This window comes from Schistocerca cancellata, chromosome 5 (genome assembly GCF_023864275.1).
Source record: "Schistocerca cancellata isolate TAMUIC-IGC-003103 chromosome 5, iqSchCanc2.1, whole genome shotgun sequence".
Taxonomy (NCBI): Eukaryota; Metazoa; Arthropoda; class Insecta; order Orthoptera; family Acrididae; genus Schistocerca; species Schistocerca cancellata.
In genome coordinates, this window is record NC_064630.1 from 359,047,344 (window position 1) to 359,063,503 (window position 16,160).

The following is a 16,160-nucleotide window of genomic DNA, read 5'->3' on the forward strand; positions in this document are numbered from 1 at the left end:
CATATCCTCACCGATGTGGAGGAAGTTGGGCGACGTGAAAGCGGTGTAGTCTTTGACGTGTCCACGACTCCACGCCAAGAGGTAGAAAAGTGGTGTGCGACTGATTGGCTGTTTCGTGGGAACGTGGAATCTGAACTTTTTAGAATTCTTAGAGAAAAGGCGCAATGGTGTGTTTTTGTACAAGCATTTCTTAATGTGTAAGATAATTCCACTGATAGATGGCTGTCTTAATGTATCGTTTATATTTATTTAAAGCCAGCAGCACCGAGTTCGACATCTGTTGGAGCTGGAAGTAGATCACCAACAAAAGCTGTTGCCCCCAGAGCAGGAAGCGGAGGGACAGTAAGGCAACGGTACGTTAATGTATTTATAGCAGCAAATTAATGGAAACAAATATATCCAATTTCCGGAATGTTTACATATAAGTTACAGACCTAATATGCCGAAGAATCCGTTTGTTGTTGGTATGAATACTAAATGGCGCTTCTAAATATTAAAAAACAAAATTAAAGCTCGTAATAAGGTAGATTTTTATCTACAATAAATTTTGACTAACTTACAGGCTCTTCAGTAGTAAACATCAACAAAACATTCGTTCCAATAGTAGGACCTGCAGCTATGTCAAGAACAGATTTGAAGGTTATAGTGGACACTTTCTTCTATTTGGTTCCCTAAATTGTGCCTCCCACAGACGTATGGTGCTTCATAATGCACAAACAGCTGTTAAGTCTTCACGAGCTTTCCTTGCTTTTTCAATGTCAAGATTAGCTAGAAGTACTGGTTTTGTCACGTGGACCATTACTGGTACTCTTATTAATATGTATGGTAAACGTAAGACAAGGGTCAAATGTTAATGTGATTTTGTAAACGCATTTCGTCAATGATCAGTGTAGGTGCATTTATTATGAACTTTTAAAGGTTTTCATGACATTTCTGTGAAATAATCTTTCAAAGCATAGAGAAGAGGGCAGAAGTGCAGTTATGATGTACCTATGTCTTCTGTTGCATGCTGCACTTTGTAACTGCAGAATGAATTATATCAAGTGAACACGATGAATTGCCGTATTCTAGTGTAGAGATTCCAACACAACCAGATTGCCACATTCCTACCTAACCTCTGCCTCGGCTTTGGTACAGTTCAGTTGTCACTGCATCATGTTTTCTTCCTGCTATCTGAATCAAATACAAATGCAGTCCAGCCACTTGCCATCATGCATTGCACTGTAAACTGTAATTGCTTTTTAGTCGAAGCACCATCTTGTGCCAAATACCAGGTACTTATCTATTTAGTAATGTAAATTGCCTCCCATTACTGGAAACATGTCCACAATACCATGACAAATTGTTTAATCTTTGTTTGTAATATGCTTTCTCAAAATATCACTGGTAAATATTCAAAATTCAGCCTTGATTTTCATAGTAGCGTGATCAAGAGATGAATATATGCTGTTTCTTTAACTCATTATATATAGATCCAAACAATTTCTCTAGTTGTGGTAGAAATAATTTTATTAAAGATTTACTCCTCCCCCCCCCCCTTGTGTGTGTGTGTGTGTGTGTGTGTGTGTGTGTGTGTGTGTGTGTGTGTGTTTTTTTTTTTTAACCTCTAATTTGATCGCAAACTTGGTTGCACCTCTTTCTCTTTTCACAGTAACATTTTAATGCTACCATTGGTACACCTGCAGCGCGCCAGAAATTGTTATATCCAGAGACATAAATAAACTGCAGCATGCATCCTTTCCATGAAAGCTGTCTAATATTTAACTTTGTGGTTGCTGACATCAAGTCTGTTGGGGACAAACTACAGTCACTATGTTTGGTAGCTTTACAGGGTCTTGCTGGACAAAAAAGTGAGCAAAATTGTACTGGCGCAAAAATATGGCTATGTGGCAGTCTAGGGAAGAGTAGTTATTGCCATTCAGCATTATTCAAAGCAAGAATAATTCTCATTGGCTCCTGATACCAAAAGTGTTCAAAATTGGGTAAAGCAAAAGATCGAAGTACCACCTGTTGGCTTTGACATGTGGTGATGCCAAGATGGCAAATGCTCCTATATCAAGCTGATACAATATCGTGGCAATGGCATCATTAAAAAAACAAAAAAAAGTTTGAAAATAATTTAATTGGAGAAATAGCAAGAAACTAAGGGGACAGCTGCAGGAATTAGGTGGTTTTGGGCAGGGACAAACTAAATATACTACAATCCTATTAATGAAGACATATCAAAACAAATATGAACACAAAAATCAAGCAAACAAAATCCTCAACATTCAGTAAAGCCACAATAAAAAACTGAAAAAAATACTTTTATTGGTAGTTTTATGAACACATGCATAGCTCCAAAACCCAGTACTAGGAATTTAACTTGACCTATATTGCTCACACTAAATCCACAATGCCACATACAACTACTACAAATCTGGTATCTAATACTTAACATAACCAAAATGCGCCCTTATAACTAATACTAACATAACCTCACCAATGAAGATAACACAAACTCCACAGTACTTACCAATCACTATCCAACATAATTAACAATGACTAACACATCTACCCAAATGTTGATAAAAAATGTGTCAATTCCGTTATACAAGAAATGCACAGTCATACACAACACACATACCATGCATACTAAAACAAAAGATATAAAACCATAAAAACTTATGTACCAGCGAAAGTCAGCCAACACACAAATCTAGCAATAACAAAGATAATATGTTATCAACACTATCACTCGAATGACCAGCTTTGATTTCTCAAATCAGGAACTCCTCTGAATAGACTGCTGTTCCATCAACAAAGTCACTTACACTGGTTCCTGGTCTGAGATGCAGCAGCATTGGTCAATCTTGTGCTTTCTCAAAAAATGTAATACTTAACATACACAACAGTTGAAGCAAATAACTGTAGGAATTTCTGTGGCCAGCGTGTCATCCCTCATTGCGGCATATTCATGAACTTTGTCATATCCAAAATTAACAAAAAACGAAACATAAAATTAAATCTCCAACCATAAACATACACCACACTAATAATTCTAAACATGAACACAAATCTATTACCCCTAACTACCAACGTCAGTGTAACTCGCTAACAAACTGTCGCAGACTCTTCCAGTGTTATTCTCACGAACAAGCACTCAAGAAGTCCAATAAATCACTAAAAGCACTCAAAAACAATTTAGAAACAAACATGTCACATTAGAGGGCCACTGCATACTCCAACATGCCCACTGCAAACACAGTTCATTTTAAATACTGCATGCCACAATGATGCCACACAACACAATTATGTCACCTATCAAAGCAGACAGGTGGTATTGCAATCTGCGGTTGATCCCAAAATTGGACTGCATCCTGATTTGTTGCTCGCTACTGTTTCTTTTTAGTTCATACAAAGGATCCCATGTATTAAGTATTAAACATCGAAAGTGCAGAATGTAAGTCTTCATTTAATTGGATTAGTCAAAAATCCAGTTCTGCACCAATAAATCAGTGATGTCTACATTCTACATTAACTTAACGTTAATAGATATCTGTGCCCTAGCTGCAACCATAGTGGAGGGGTATCTGTTGAACAGCCAGACAAATGTGTGGTTCTAGAACAGGGACAGCAGCATTTTGAGTAGTTGCAGGAGCTCCAGTCTGGGTGATTGGTTGACCCAGCCTTATAACATCAGCCAACATGGCTTCTCCATTCTATAATGCGAACAGCTGAAAGCAAGAGGAAATCATAGCTGCCCTTCTGTATGGTTAAATGCTGTTCTTGGGTAAATTATTCTGGAGGTAAAATAGTCCCACATTCGGATGATGATTTTCGACGCTCGATTGACTTGGCTTCCTCATCTTCGTCAGCTTAAGCAGAAGTGTTGGCAGCACCTCAATACCCTCCGTTGCCTGAGCAACACAAATTGGGGTGCAGATAGCTCTATACCGCTGCGGCTCTACAGAGCCCTTGTCCAATCCCGAATTGACTATGGGAGTGTGGTTTATGGTTCGGCAGTGCCCTCAGTGTTGCATTTACTTGACCCTGTGCACTGCGGGGTTTGACTAGCGATGGGAGCTTTTAGGACGAGTCCGGTCACCAGTGTACTGGTGGAGGCTGGGGTCCCTCCATTGCAAATGAGACATGTAAAACTGCTCGCCAGTTACGTAGCACACATTTATAGTTCTCCTGAGCATCCGAATTACCGTCTCCTTTTCTGGCCCTCAGCAGTCCATCTCCCGCATTGGCGGCCCAGGTTGAGGCTAACAATTGTGGTCTGCATGCGGTCCCTTCTCTCTGAACTGGAGTCCTTCCCTTCACCTCTGGTTGGAGTCCGTTCACATACGCCTCTATGGTGTATGCCTCGGCCACAGCTTCGTTTGGACCTTTCACATGGCCCAAAGGACTTTGTTAACCCTGCGGCTCTCCGCTGTGACTTCCTCTCAATTCTTGATGTGTTCTGGGGCTCTGAATTGGTTTACACTGACGGCTCGATGGCTGATGGTCGTGTTGGCTTTGCCTATGTTTACAGTGGCTGTATTGAACAGCATTCCTTACCTGATTGGTGCAGTGTATTCACTGCAGAGCTGGTAGCCATTTCTTGTGCACTTCAGTATCTCCGTTCATGCTCTGGGGAATCTTTTCTTTTATGTACTGACTCCTTGAGCAGCCTGAAAACTATAGACCAGTGCTACCATCGTCATCCTTTGGTAGTGTCCATCCTGGAGTCCATCTATGCCCTGGAATGGCCCATTCATTCAGTGGTGTTCGTCTGGACCCCTGATCACGTTGGAATCACAGGAAATGAACTTGCTGGCAGGCTGACTGAACAGGCTACACGGAAACCACTTCTGGAGATGGTCATCCCCGCAACTGACCTGCATTTGTTATTATGCCGCGAGGTTTTTCAGCTTTGGGTGATGGAATTGCAAAATCTCAGTACACACAATAAACTGAGAGCCATTTAGGAGACCACGAATGTGTGGAAGTCCTTGATGAGGACCTCTCACAGGGACTCCATGGTTCTCTGCTGGCTCGCATTGGCCATTCCTGGGCGACCCACGACTACCTCCTGAGCTGTGAAGACCCGCCTGAGTGTTGGTGCGGTGCTTGGTTGACAGTGGCCCATATTCTTCTGCTCTGTCCTTCTTTGGCTGCCCTGGGACTTCATCTTCGGTTGCCAGACTCGTTATCATTGATTTTAGCAGACAACGCCTCATCAGCTGATTTGGTTTTAAATTTCATCCGTAAGGGTGGGTTTTATCATTCAGTCTGAGTTTTAACGCATGTCCTTTGTCCCTCTGTGTCCTCCACCCTAGTGCTTTTAGGATGGAGGTTTTAATGTGTTGCAGGCTGGCTGGCTTTTCCTTTTTATTTTCATGGTCGGCCAGCCACTGTAATCTGCTTCCTTGTTTCTCTCTCTTCTAACTGTTTCTTGCATCTCTCTGTCGTTTTCGTGTCCTTTTGTTCCTTTTAGTGTTCGTTGCCTTTCCTTCATTCTTGTGGCCTTTCCTTTCTTTCTGTTTTGTGTTATGTCTCATCTGTTTTATTCTCACACCTGTGGCATTTTTTTATTAGGAACAAGGGATCGATGACCACATAGTTTGGTCCCTTTCCCCCTCTTCTAAACCAACCAACCCCATTCGGATCTCCAGGTGGCCACTACTCAGGAGTGGGAAACAAAACTGACATTCTACGGGTCAGAGCCATTACATCCCTCAGCCCTCGAGCAGGTACACCATTTTCATAACACAAACAGGCGCATGGCGTAATTTGTACACATGTAAAGAGTAGCTGCGATTTTGTTACCAAGGTAAACGTGTATGATCAAAATCACAGTTTAATTAAAAAGCGCTAAAATAAACTAACATTATGTGAGCTAAATCACTGTTCAGTTAAATAATAATAAAATAAACTTTCATTATGTCATTCTGTTGCTGCTTACAAGTGTTACCCCACACTAATGACTTACCCCGAACATTAAACAGCACAGTTGTATTGAATCCATGCCACCCCTTTATTTGATTAATAATTATAAATAACTGCCTCAGTGTGGGATTGTGCTCCTAGCTCGGAATCTTGCAAATTTTCTTGCACAGATTGCAAATGTTTTCTCACCTAGCTCGCTGTTTATTTTATATTACTGATGATGCTCACTTAGGTGTGTGACAAAACAACTTATCACTGTTAGAAGCAACAGGTACAGGCTTACAGTTGTAAAAGAACAATAAAATGATAGAAAACACTGTTTTTTTGTGATTAGTGCACTTTAAACATAGGCATGTACCACGTCCGCTTGAGGGTTAGTCGGGCAGGTAGGTTAGAAAATTTAAAGAGGGAAGTGGATAAGTTAAAATTAGATGTTGTGGATGTTAGTGAAGTTCAGTAGCAAGAGGAACAGGACTTGGGGTGAAGTGAGTATAGGGCTGTAAATACAAAATCAAACATGGGCAATGCAGGAGTAGATCTAATAAGGAGTAAGAAAATAGGGAAGCAAGTAAACTGCTATGAACAGCACAATGAATGCAATATAGTAGCCGAGATACACAGAGCCAACGGCCACCACAGTAGTACTGTTAAGTCTATATGCCTACCATTTCTGCAGATGAAGAATTTGAAGAAATGAATGATGAGATAAAAGAAGTTATTCAGATAGTTAACAGAGATGAAAATTTAATTGTGATGGGGGGACTGAAATTTGATGATAGAAAAAGGAATAGAAGGAAGAATGGTAGAAGAATAAAGCAAAATGACTGGAGAAAAGAAAAGCAGCTGTATTAATATCAAGATCTCAGATGAAAAACCAATACTAAGCAAAGAAGGGAAAGCTGAAAGGAATATATAGATGGCCTACACAAGGGAAATGTACTTGAAAGCAATATTATAGACAGGGGAAATGATACCACAAGAAGAATGTGACAGAGCACTGGAAGATCTAAGTTAATACACAGCCCTTTGGAGCAGACAACATTCCTTTAGAGCTGCTGATATGTTTGGGAGAGCCAGCCATAACAAAACTATTCCACCTGGTATGCAAGATATGAGATGTATACCTGCAACTTTAAGAAGAATGTAATAATTCCAGTTCCAAAGAAGGCAGGTGCTGACAGATTTGAATATTACCAAACTATCAGTTTAATAAGTCATGCTTGCAAAATACTAACTTGGATTCTTTAAAGGAACAGCAGGCATTTGACAATGTTGATTGTAATACATGCTTTGAAATTCTGAAGGTAGCAGGGGTAAAATACTGGGAGTGAAAGGCCATTTGCAACATGTACAGAAACCAGATGGCAGTTATAAGAGTAGAGGGGCATGTAAAGAAAGCAGGGCTCAAGGAGGGAGTGAGGCGGGGTTGTAGCCGATCCCTGATGCTATTTTATCTTTACACTGAGCAAGCTGTGAAGGAAAGCAAGCAGAAATTTGGACAGGGGATCAAAATTCAGGAGAAAGAAATAAAAACTTAAAGGGTTTGCCGATTACATTGTAATTCTCTCAGACACCAAAGGACTTGGAAGAGCAGTTGAATGGAATGGACATTGTCTCAAAAGGAGTATATACGATAAATATTGACAAAAGCAAATCAAGGGTAATGGAATGTAGTTGATTAAACCAGGTAGTGCTGAGGGAATTAGATTTGGGAATAACACAAAAAGTGGTAGCAATATTATGAAATTATACCATAATAAAATATTGTTACGTTCCTTCTTGGATTTTCCACTGTTTCACTAAAATTGGTAGATGAGATTTGCTACTTCGGCAGTAAAATAACTGATGATGGTCAAAGTAGAGACGATATAAAATGTAGACAGGCAGTGGCAAGAAAAGCATTTCTGAAGAACAGAAATTTTGTAACATTAGATATAGGTTTTAAGTGTTAGGAATTTTTTTTATGAATGTATTTGATTGGGGCATAGCCTTATATGGAAGTGAGACATACACAATACACATTTCAGACAAGAACAGAGTAGATACTCGACTGAAAAAAGGGATGGTAGATAGGACACATTCTGAGACATCAGGGGTTCACCAGTTTAGTATTGGAGGGAAGTGCGGGAGATAAAAATTGTAGTGGGGAACAAGAGATGAACATAGTAAGCAGGGTCAAAAGGAGATAGGTTGCAGTAGTTATTGGGAGATCCGGTAGCTTACTTGGGTTGCAGTAGCATGGAGAGGTGCATCAAACCAGTCTTTGGACTGAAAACCACAATAACGGTATGAATGAAGAAATGACCAGTGGTTAATGCAACTAAGAACACGAGAAAATTAGCAAAATAAAATGTGACTAACCAACACTGTCACAGAAATAGGGAATTTGGGCTGGAATTTTCTTTGTTGTTAATGCCTCCAAATATATTAAATTCTTGGAAATATTGTGCAACAGGGAGAAAATTGGGGTTCTCTTCAGGACATAAATGTATTCATGGAATGCGCTATATATTAAAGAATTTCGTGACACACAGCCAAACTAGCACCCTCCAACTTAACCTAGACCTCAGGTTACACTATAGTTCAGGTGGTCACTGCAGTGTCACACACAAAAGTCTAGCAAAGAACACAACCCAAAATAAATTGTCCTCAGTCAATTGCCATCTCTGCAAGAGCTATATTAGTTTAGGAAACATGACAGCCTAAGCCACCATCAACAAGCATGTTATACGAAACTTTTTACATCTAAGTAAGTGAAACACACAAACAAAAACTACCAGTATGATCCTCGTAAAATACAATGCCATTCTCCAAAGAATATAACAGTGGTTCGAATTGTTCACTAGACTGACTTACAAGAAAACCACACAGCAATCAGACATTCGTATTCCTTTATATTTATGTTATGTGAAGTTAAGAACTCAAATATCAATCTGCCAAAGCAGTTTGATGCAATTCTCAAAAATTCTTGAGAAAATCAGCTTTGAAGTTATCCGAACGGCTTCAGTTTCCTAAATGAAGATGGATTTTTGATAGGCCTTGGCTCTGTGGTAGAATTTTCTTGCAGTGTGGTCATATTCAATTCATGGGAGATGCAAATTTTTAACAAAGGTGCATTTTCTATGAACATTTTCATGAAGTGTCAAATATATAAAGAAGAAAGTTGTATTTCTATTTAAACAATTTTGTATTAACAATATTTTCCAGAAGATCATTAATCAAACATTTATATTTGCAATGAGAATAGAATTTTTGTGTGAGATGTGTTGTCAGAAATGAGATTCTGTGCCTTTTTTTAAAAAAAATGACAATTACTAGTAGGTATGTGATGATCAGTATATATTTGATGGATTGTATATGTAAACAACCTATATATTGAACTGAATGAAAAAGAAACAATAATGACCAAAATGAGGCTTGAACCGGCGATTATCAGTCTCAAGCACTTCAGATATGTTGTTTGTTTCCATCTTTATGTATCTGATGCTTCACAAAAAGCTGGTAGAAGTACCTTGGTTTAAAAATTTGCATTGGCCAGGAGTCAGACCAGTAGTGCCCAGTTGGTATGTAAGCAAGCAATGTAGATTAAGATCCTAAAATAGTAACAATTTGGGGAAGGGGAGGGGGGCATTGACATGCAGTCCGCGCCAGAGTAGCCCTTCTTTCAGACAGGATGGAAATATTGAAGCTGTCGATACTGCCCATCTGCTGTGACATCATCAAAATGGTGGATATGAGCCAGTTATAAAAATATAATATGCATAAAACACACATAACAAGAATTATAGTCATTCTAGTGACATTGTATTTGTTGGCTTCATCATCTGATATTGAAATTGTTATCTTTCAAGCAAACATACCTTGGGCCAAACAACAACTCAGTATGTCTCCGCAACTAAGATTTCATTCTCACATTCACTGGCCTAACCTACTGTAGAACTCTGCCTACACTACAGATTGACAGGTAAACACAACCTACATTTCCAGTTGAACATAAAAACAACACTAACACAACATAGGAGACGTCAGAGAATAATTTCAGATGAACTGAATGCTTGTATTTCCAGGAATGCTGATTCCTGGTTGCAACTTTTCAAGTTACCTCAATCACGATGGGATCATTTTACGGAACACATTCCCAGTGCAAATGCATTGTTACACCAGAATAAATAACAACTAGTTAGTTATTGTTTGTAGGGATTTCATTGCAGATTTCTGAAAGTCTGATAATAAGCTTTCAGTTTGACATCAGTGATAGATTTTCCTACTTGGCTTGTACAGGAAAGTAGCATGCTGAGAGAATATTTTTATAGACCAAGATAAACTTAATCAAATAAAAACTTTTCCTGTTAAGAGTGGTTTGTCTGATCGTGATGCACAGCTATTTACAATATGACATAGCACCATACAGTAATGCAAAACCATCCTCCAAAATAGTGCATTCAATTAAAGATTTAACAACCGCAGATTTTAGGGAAAACTTGCAACAGTTACACTGGGATGAGTTGTATGGGGAACCTGATGCTAATTTAAAATTTATACTATTTCATGATACATTTGTGAGTATATTTGAAAACCGTTTTCCTGAGAAAACAGTGAAACATATTTGTAAGAAACCATATAAAAAGCATGGCTTACTAAAACTTCCTTGTAAACAGAAAAGGGAAATGTATCTTATAGCTGGAAGGAGTAATGACCCAGAAACAGTCAAACATTATAAAAACTACTGCACTGTATTAAGAAAAGTTATTAAAAAGTCCTGAAGTATGTGTATGTGTATTTTGTCTGAGATTAGGTCCTCTGATAATAAAATTAAGCAATTTGGAATATTGTTAAAAGAGAAACAGGGCAGCTGAGAACACAGGAAGGCTAAGTTTCTGTCAGACTCAATGAAAAGTTTGTTAACAAAAAGTTGTAGGGAAAATAGGATCCAGCTATTCATTAGAAAATGCAAGGCTGTATATGGAAGAGGCAATACCAATGCAATGTAATAAAACTGAAATTCAACCCTCCTCTTGTACTGAAATTAGGAAAATAATAAATTCACTCAAAAGTAAAAGCTCGCATGGAATTGATGGTATTTCCAACAGAGCCCTAAAAGCTTGTTCCCAACAGGTAAGTATGAGTCTCTGCCATACTAAACTTTACAGGACACCATTCTTGATACCTCACCAGTTACAGGACTGCTGATTTTTTTTGCAGACTATCTGTACTGCTAATTTCAACCTTCTGCATTTCTCTGTCTAAATGTGAATTAAACCATTTGTGCACTCTCCCACTCATAACATAATACTTAACCTCATTTAGAAGAATTTCGTGATTCACACAGCCAAAAGCCGTTGAGAAAACAAATACATACCAGTGGGTGATGTTCAGATATTCAGAGGCTTTAATATTTGATCAGTGAATGCATATATAGCATTTTCTGTTGAAAAGCCTTTCTGAAAACCAAATTGACATTTTTTTAGTACTTCATTTTTACTAACATGCAATGCTACTCTTGAATATATAACTTTTTCAAGAATTTTGAATAAAGGTGTCAGAAGTGAGGTTGGGTAGCAACTGTTAGCATCAGTCCTACTATTCCCCATTTTTATGCAATGATTTAACAATGGCATATTTCAGTCTGCCCAGAAAAATGCCCTATTTCAGTGATCTACTACTTTCGAGTAGTTGTTGCAGAGCTTTGCAACAACTGCTCAAAAGTAACATGCTCCTGAAATAGTGTGAACATCTCGAACTAATTTATGAGCATAACTTGATGTCATAGGAGAATTGATGTATATGACATAATCTGTTACCAAAAAAATCATCCGTAAAATACTTAAAAATGGCCGAAGGCCAAAATTGTACAATCATACAGGAAATAAAGAAAATTGCAGCTGAAGGCTTCAAGAAATCATTCAAATAATGTAATAGGGTTGGGCAATTTAACATCACTGTGAGCATGTTGGTGTGACATTCTAAACCTGACAGCTGCCCCTGCATTGCAATCGGCCACTTATTCTGGTGAATTAAGCTGCATTTGGAGGACGCTGGCGGGATGTTTCTCAAATATCAGTGCTTGTAGAACAGAAAGATGTTTCTACTCTGCAGCGGAGTGTGCACTGATATGAAACTTCCTGGCAGATTAAAACTGTGTGCCGGACTGAGACTCGAACTCGGGACCTTTGCCTTTCGCGGGCAAGTTTCATCATTGCTTGTTTCAGAGGGCTCCAGTATGAATTGTATTTTGGTATAGTTACTAGTTGTAATATCACAGGCTATCTCAGTTTCAGTGTACATTCCACTTACATTGGTGTTCTTAACTCTCATCAGTGCATAGTAAATTTATTGCTGCAAGTTAACATCATGATTGAATTTGAGCTGTTTTATTTCTCATCTATATCACACCTTCCATCAGTTTGCAATCTGTTTTGTTTCTATTTTTCTTTCTCCTCCCTTTTGTTACATATCCAATAAAATAAACACCAGTTTTTGAATAAAGCTGTCAGAAGTGAGGTTGGGCAGTAACTGTTAGCATCAGACCTAGTATCCCCATTTTTATGCAATGATTTAACAATAGCATATAATGTAAACAGCAAACAGCATATAATGTACAGTTCATGTTTGTTTTGCTCTTCTACCAGTATTTCATGTATGTTTATTATTATAATTATTTTTAGTAAAACCACATCCAGCACAGCATCATCAGGACGTAGCCGAAACCAAGGACCCGGAAGTGGAGGCATGTGGAGGTTCTACACGGATGACTCTCCTGGAATAAAAGTGTAAGCAATAACACCCTAAATTTTTGTTCTTGCTGTTATCTGCTTTCTTTTCATGCCAGTCCTCTCGGGATTTTTATGTAGGTTGTTTTATCAGCCACCTTCCATGTATGTTACTTCAACACACATCATTTATTTGGGGGGGGGGGGGGGCAGGCACTCGTTGTGTGATTTCCACAATCCAAAGAAAAGGCTTCACTGATCCATTTTGCTGTAACAATCTTTCTAGTAAAAGTTCATAACAGTATTAGTTGTGGCGTCATCTAGCAGGGACTGCGAAGTTTCTAACAACAGTTCATTTATTTAATTCAGTTGCCTAGAGCAAGGACAGGTGTTCTGTAGTGATATATTAAAGTTTATCATTGACATTTCTCTTCACTATAAAGTGAAGATAATGATGGTGTTTCTTGTTTTTAATGTTGCTTTATGCTGTTTTACTGGTTCCATAAGCTCCTCCATATAAAAATCATCCTCAAAGTACACATTCGCATTTGAATCCGTTCAGCATGTCAGCTTTTTCCATTGCCATTATCTTTAATAACAGATTGGTATGCAACATTACCTATTACCGTGACATACAGCCTGTTTAAGTTCTACAATAGTTGCTCCATGAACTATTTCAGGCCTATAATGATTCATCTGCTCATAGTAGTTAATTGTTTTTCTTAGTTGCAAGCCAGGAGACACTTCTGTACAAAAGCATGCAAGACTATAATTCTTGTGCTCTTCCCCCATGGGAACAGCATTACTCCTATGTGCCACATTTTCATTTCATTGAGTCCCATAGTGTCTTCGAACAGCACTTTAACAATATTTCTTAAAAATCAAGTATGCCACACAGCGGTATCAGTATCACCTCTCTCCATTGTAATTTCGCATCCATTGATTTTGTACCTGAAGTTGAGGTCTCTAATAGCTGTAGTTAAGAGTGCAAGTTTTTTACTTGTTCTGTCTTCCTCTTTTTACTGGGTGTTTGTAGCTTAGTTGAACCAGCCCCCTCCTGTTCTTCACAGCGTTTTGCCTTACAAACTTTTATGGCATTGTTTTTATGAATCTTCAAATTGTCTGCTGTTCTTTAGACTACCTTTCTTAGAGGTAATGGAATTGCATCTCCTTCTCCCTTTCCCCCCCCCCCCCCCACCCCCCCCTCAAAACATTCCCACACTGAGCCCACAAGCTCAGGTGAATGACCATGCAAAATGTGAAGCAGATCACTGAATTTTCCTTTTATCAAGCACACTTTTCTGCACATTTCTGCTGCAAGCTTCAGACATCCTGTAGCACAAAAGAAACTCACCAGAGAAACAAAGCAAACAAAAAAAATTGAACTCAACTGTTAAGTTACAGGCCAGTCATATGCATCTGAGTAGTAACCATAGCAAAGAGATTTGAAAGTGGTGAACGGAACTAAGGTGCAACCCTGTGTGTTCTCTGATTGGTTGCCCCTATGGTAGCAGCACTGTAAACAGAGAGATGTCGGTCACTTTGTTGTTTTGATCCAGTTATAGAAAATGGTAATGTGTGGATAGTGAGGGATTTATGGCCTGTGTTAATGACTGTAAAATTTTTTTAAATTATTTATTTACTCTAAGAATAGAGAGAGATATGTATTATTCTGTGCCCTGCTACTAAGAACATTACTGCCAGTGATGAAACAGTATAATGATGTAGATGATTATATAACAACATGCACTACCACCTGAGGCAGTAATGTTAGTATTCAGTTGATGCATGAATTTCTGAATAATTTAACTTTGGTATTTTTTCTTAAGTCATTGTTATTGTTGGGAAATATGAGCGTAAGTCAATATTTATCTGCAAAGTAGTTATAAAATGCTGTTGTAATTAAATAGGAAAATTACAAGAACATCATGTTGTGACATAGTCTCCTTGCATTTCAGTGCAATTTGACCATCGTTGTAGAAGCTTCCTGATGTCCTCATAAAAGAAAGTTCCCAGTTGAGCTGCAAGCCAGGGATGCACCACTTCTTTCACTGCTTCGTCCAAGGCAAATCAACAGCCCCTTAATGCTTTTGAGTGGACCAAACAAGTGATAGTCAGAAGGGACAAGATTGGGACTATATGAAGGTGATCCAGTACTTCAAATTTGAGTTTCTGGAGCATTTCAGTAATGGGGGCAGCAGTATGCAGATGGGCATTGTTGTGCAACAATACAACACCTTTTGACAGCAATCCTCAGTGTTGGCTTAGAATTGCAGGCTTTAGCCTGGCAGTAAGCATTTCACTGTAACATACATTGTTTATTGTTGTGCCCCTTTCCCCATAATGTTCCAGAACTGGAGCTTGTGCATCCCCAAAAACTGTAAGCATCAGTTTTCCTGCGGACATTTGGGTCTTGAAGTTTTTCTTGCACGACAAATTTTGATGTTTCCATTCCATAATCTGCCATTTATCGTCCATCTCGTAATGATGGCTCCATGTTTCGTCACCAGTAATGATACTGTCTAAGACTCTAAGAAGTCGTCCCCTTCGTTACAATAGTGATCCAAATGTTTTTGCAGATATCCAAGTGTATTTATGCAACTGTGTGTGTTGTTTTGCGACCCATCTTGCAAACTTTATGAAACCCAAGTCTGTTGAGGATTTGTAGGTGGAACCATGTTTGATTTGCAGATGATGTGCCACTTCATCAATAGTTAATCATTTGTCTAAGAGAATCATTTCACGTGAATGCTCAATGGTTTCTTCATTCGTAACACTGTTCCCGTACTGTACCGGAAGTCTTCGATGAATTTTGGCCCGATATGCCTTCCGACCACAAAAAACGGATTACTAAACGTTACTCTTCTTTGGTGCAAATAGGTAGCAGAGCAGGCATGATTAACAGCATGGCAGCAATAATGAAACTAACCTAGCAGCTTGAAAATTGCAAATATATAACAACAAATAAACAAAGAAAGCATGCGTCATCAATGTAAAACAACAGTACTACCAAAATAAACAAAAGTATAACTAAATTGCAGATATTAATTGACTTACCCTCGTATGAAAGGATTTATGGTTTGGCTGTAGACTTAAGCTGAATTGTCCCACTGCCAGTAACTTGTGACTTTTTTTTCCTAACATTTGTTCATTTACAAATAATTTATTGCAGGGGCCCTGTCCCAGTGCTTGTCATGTCACTGCTATTCATTGCCTCCGTTTTTATGCTGCACATATGGGGAAAGTACACAAGAAGCACATAAAATGGGAGAGATGCAGCAAGAAGGCATTCTGTCCACAAACAATTCCAGTCCAATCATGTACTGATCATTCCACGACAAACATGTTAAAATGTTCCAGTGTTATTCCTCTTTTATATGTAGAGCAAAATAAATAAAAAATATATATTTATGTTCAAAAAGCTTTATCTGCCTATGTTCAAGAGTTAATATTTTATAAATACATTTAAGTACAAAAATAATTTATTTTCATCATTTAACAGGTATTTAGATATATTTTTTATGACTTACAAAA

General features: G+C 38.4%; 1 protein-coding gene and 1 non-coding gene across 2 annotated transcripts; both read left to right on the forward strand.

Annotated features, from left to right (window-relative positions):
- Positions 1 to 17: 17 nt before the first annotated feature.
- LOC126188039 (protein transport protein Sec61 subunit beta) lies at positions 18 to 16,034 on the forward strand. The gene is made up of 4 exons (XM_049929466.1): positions 18 to 167; positions 256 to 353; positions 12,582 to 12,686; positions 15,799 to 16,034. Exons 1-4 carry the CDS (start codon positions 165 to 167, stop codon positions 15,887 to 15,889), a joined length of 297 nt encoding a protein of 98 aa, XP_049785423.1. The 5' UTR covers positions 18 to 164; the 3' UTR covers positions 15,890 to 16,034.
- On the forward strand, positions 14,323 to 14,392 carry LOC126189839 (small nucleolar RNA Z195/SNORD33/SNORD32 family). The gene has a single exon (XR_007538244.1). It is a non-coding gene; the product is annotated as a small nucleolar RNA Z195/SNORD33/SNORD32 family (small nucleolar RNA).
- Positions 16,035 to 16,160: the final 126 nt, after the last annotated feature.

Coding starts and splice junctions, on each gene's coding strand:
- LOC126188039 (XM_049929466.1), top strand. Junction 354..12,581: donor GGAGGGACAGTAAGGCAACG/GTACGTTAATGT, acceptor AATTATTTTTAG/TAAAACCACATCCAGCACAG. Junction 12,687..15,798: donor GACTCTCCTGGAATAAAAGT/GTAAGCAATAAC, acceptor AATTTATTGCAG/GGGCCCTGTCCCAGTGCTTG.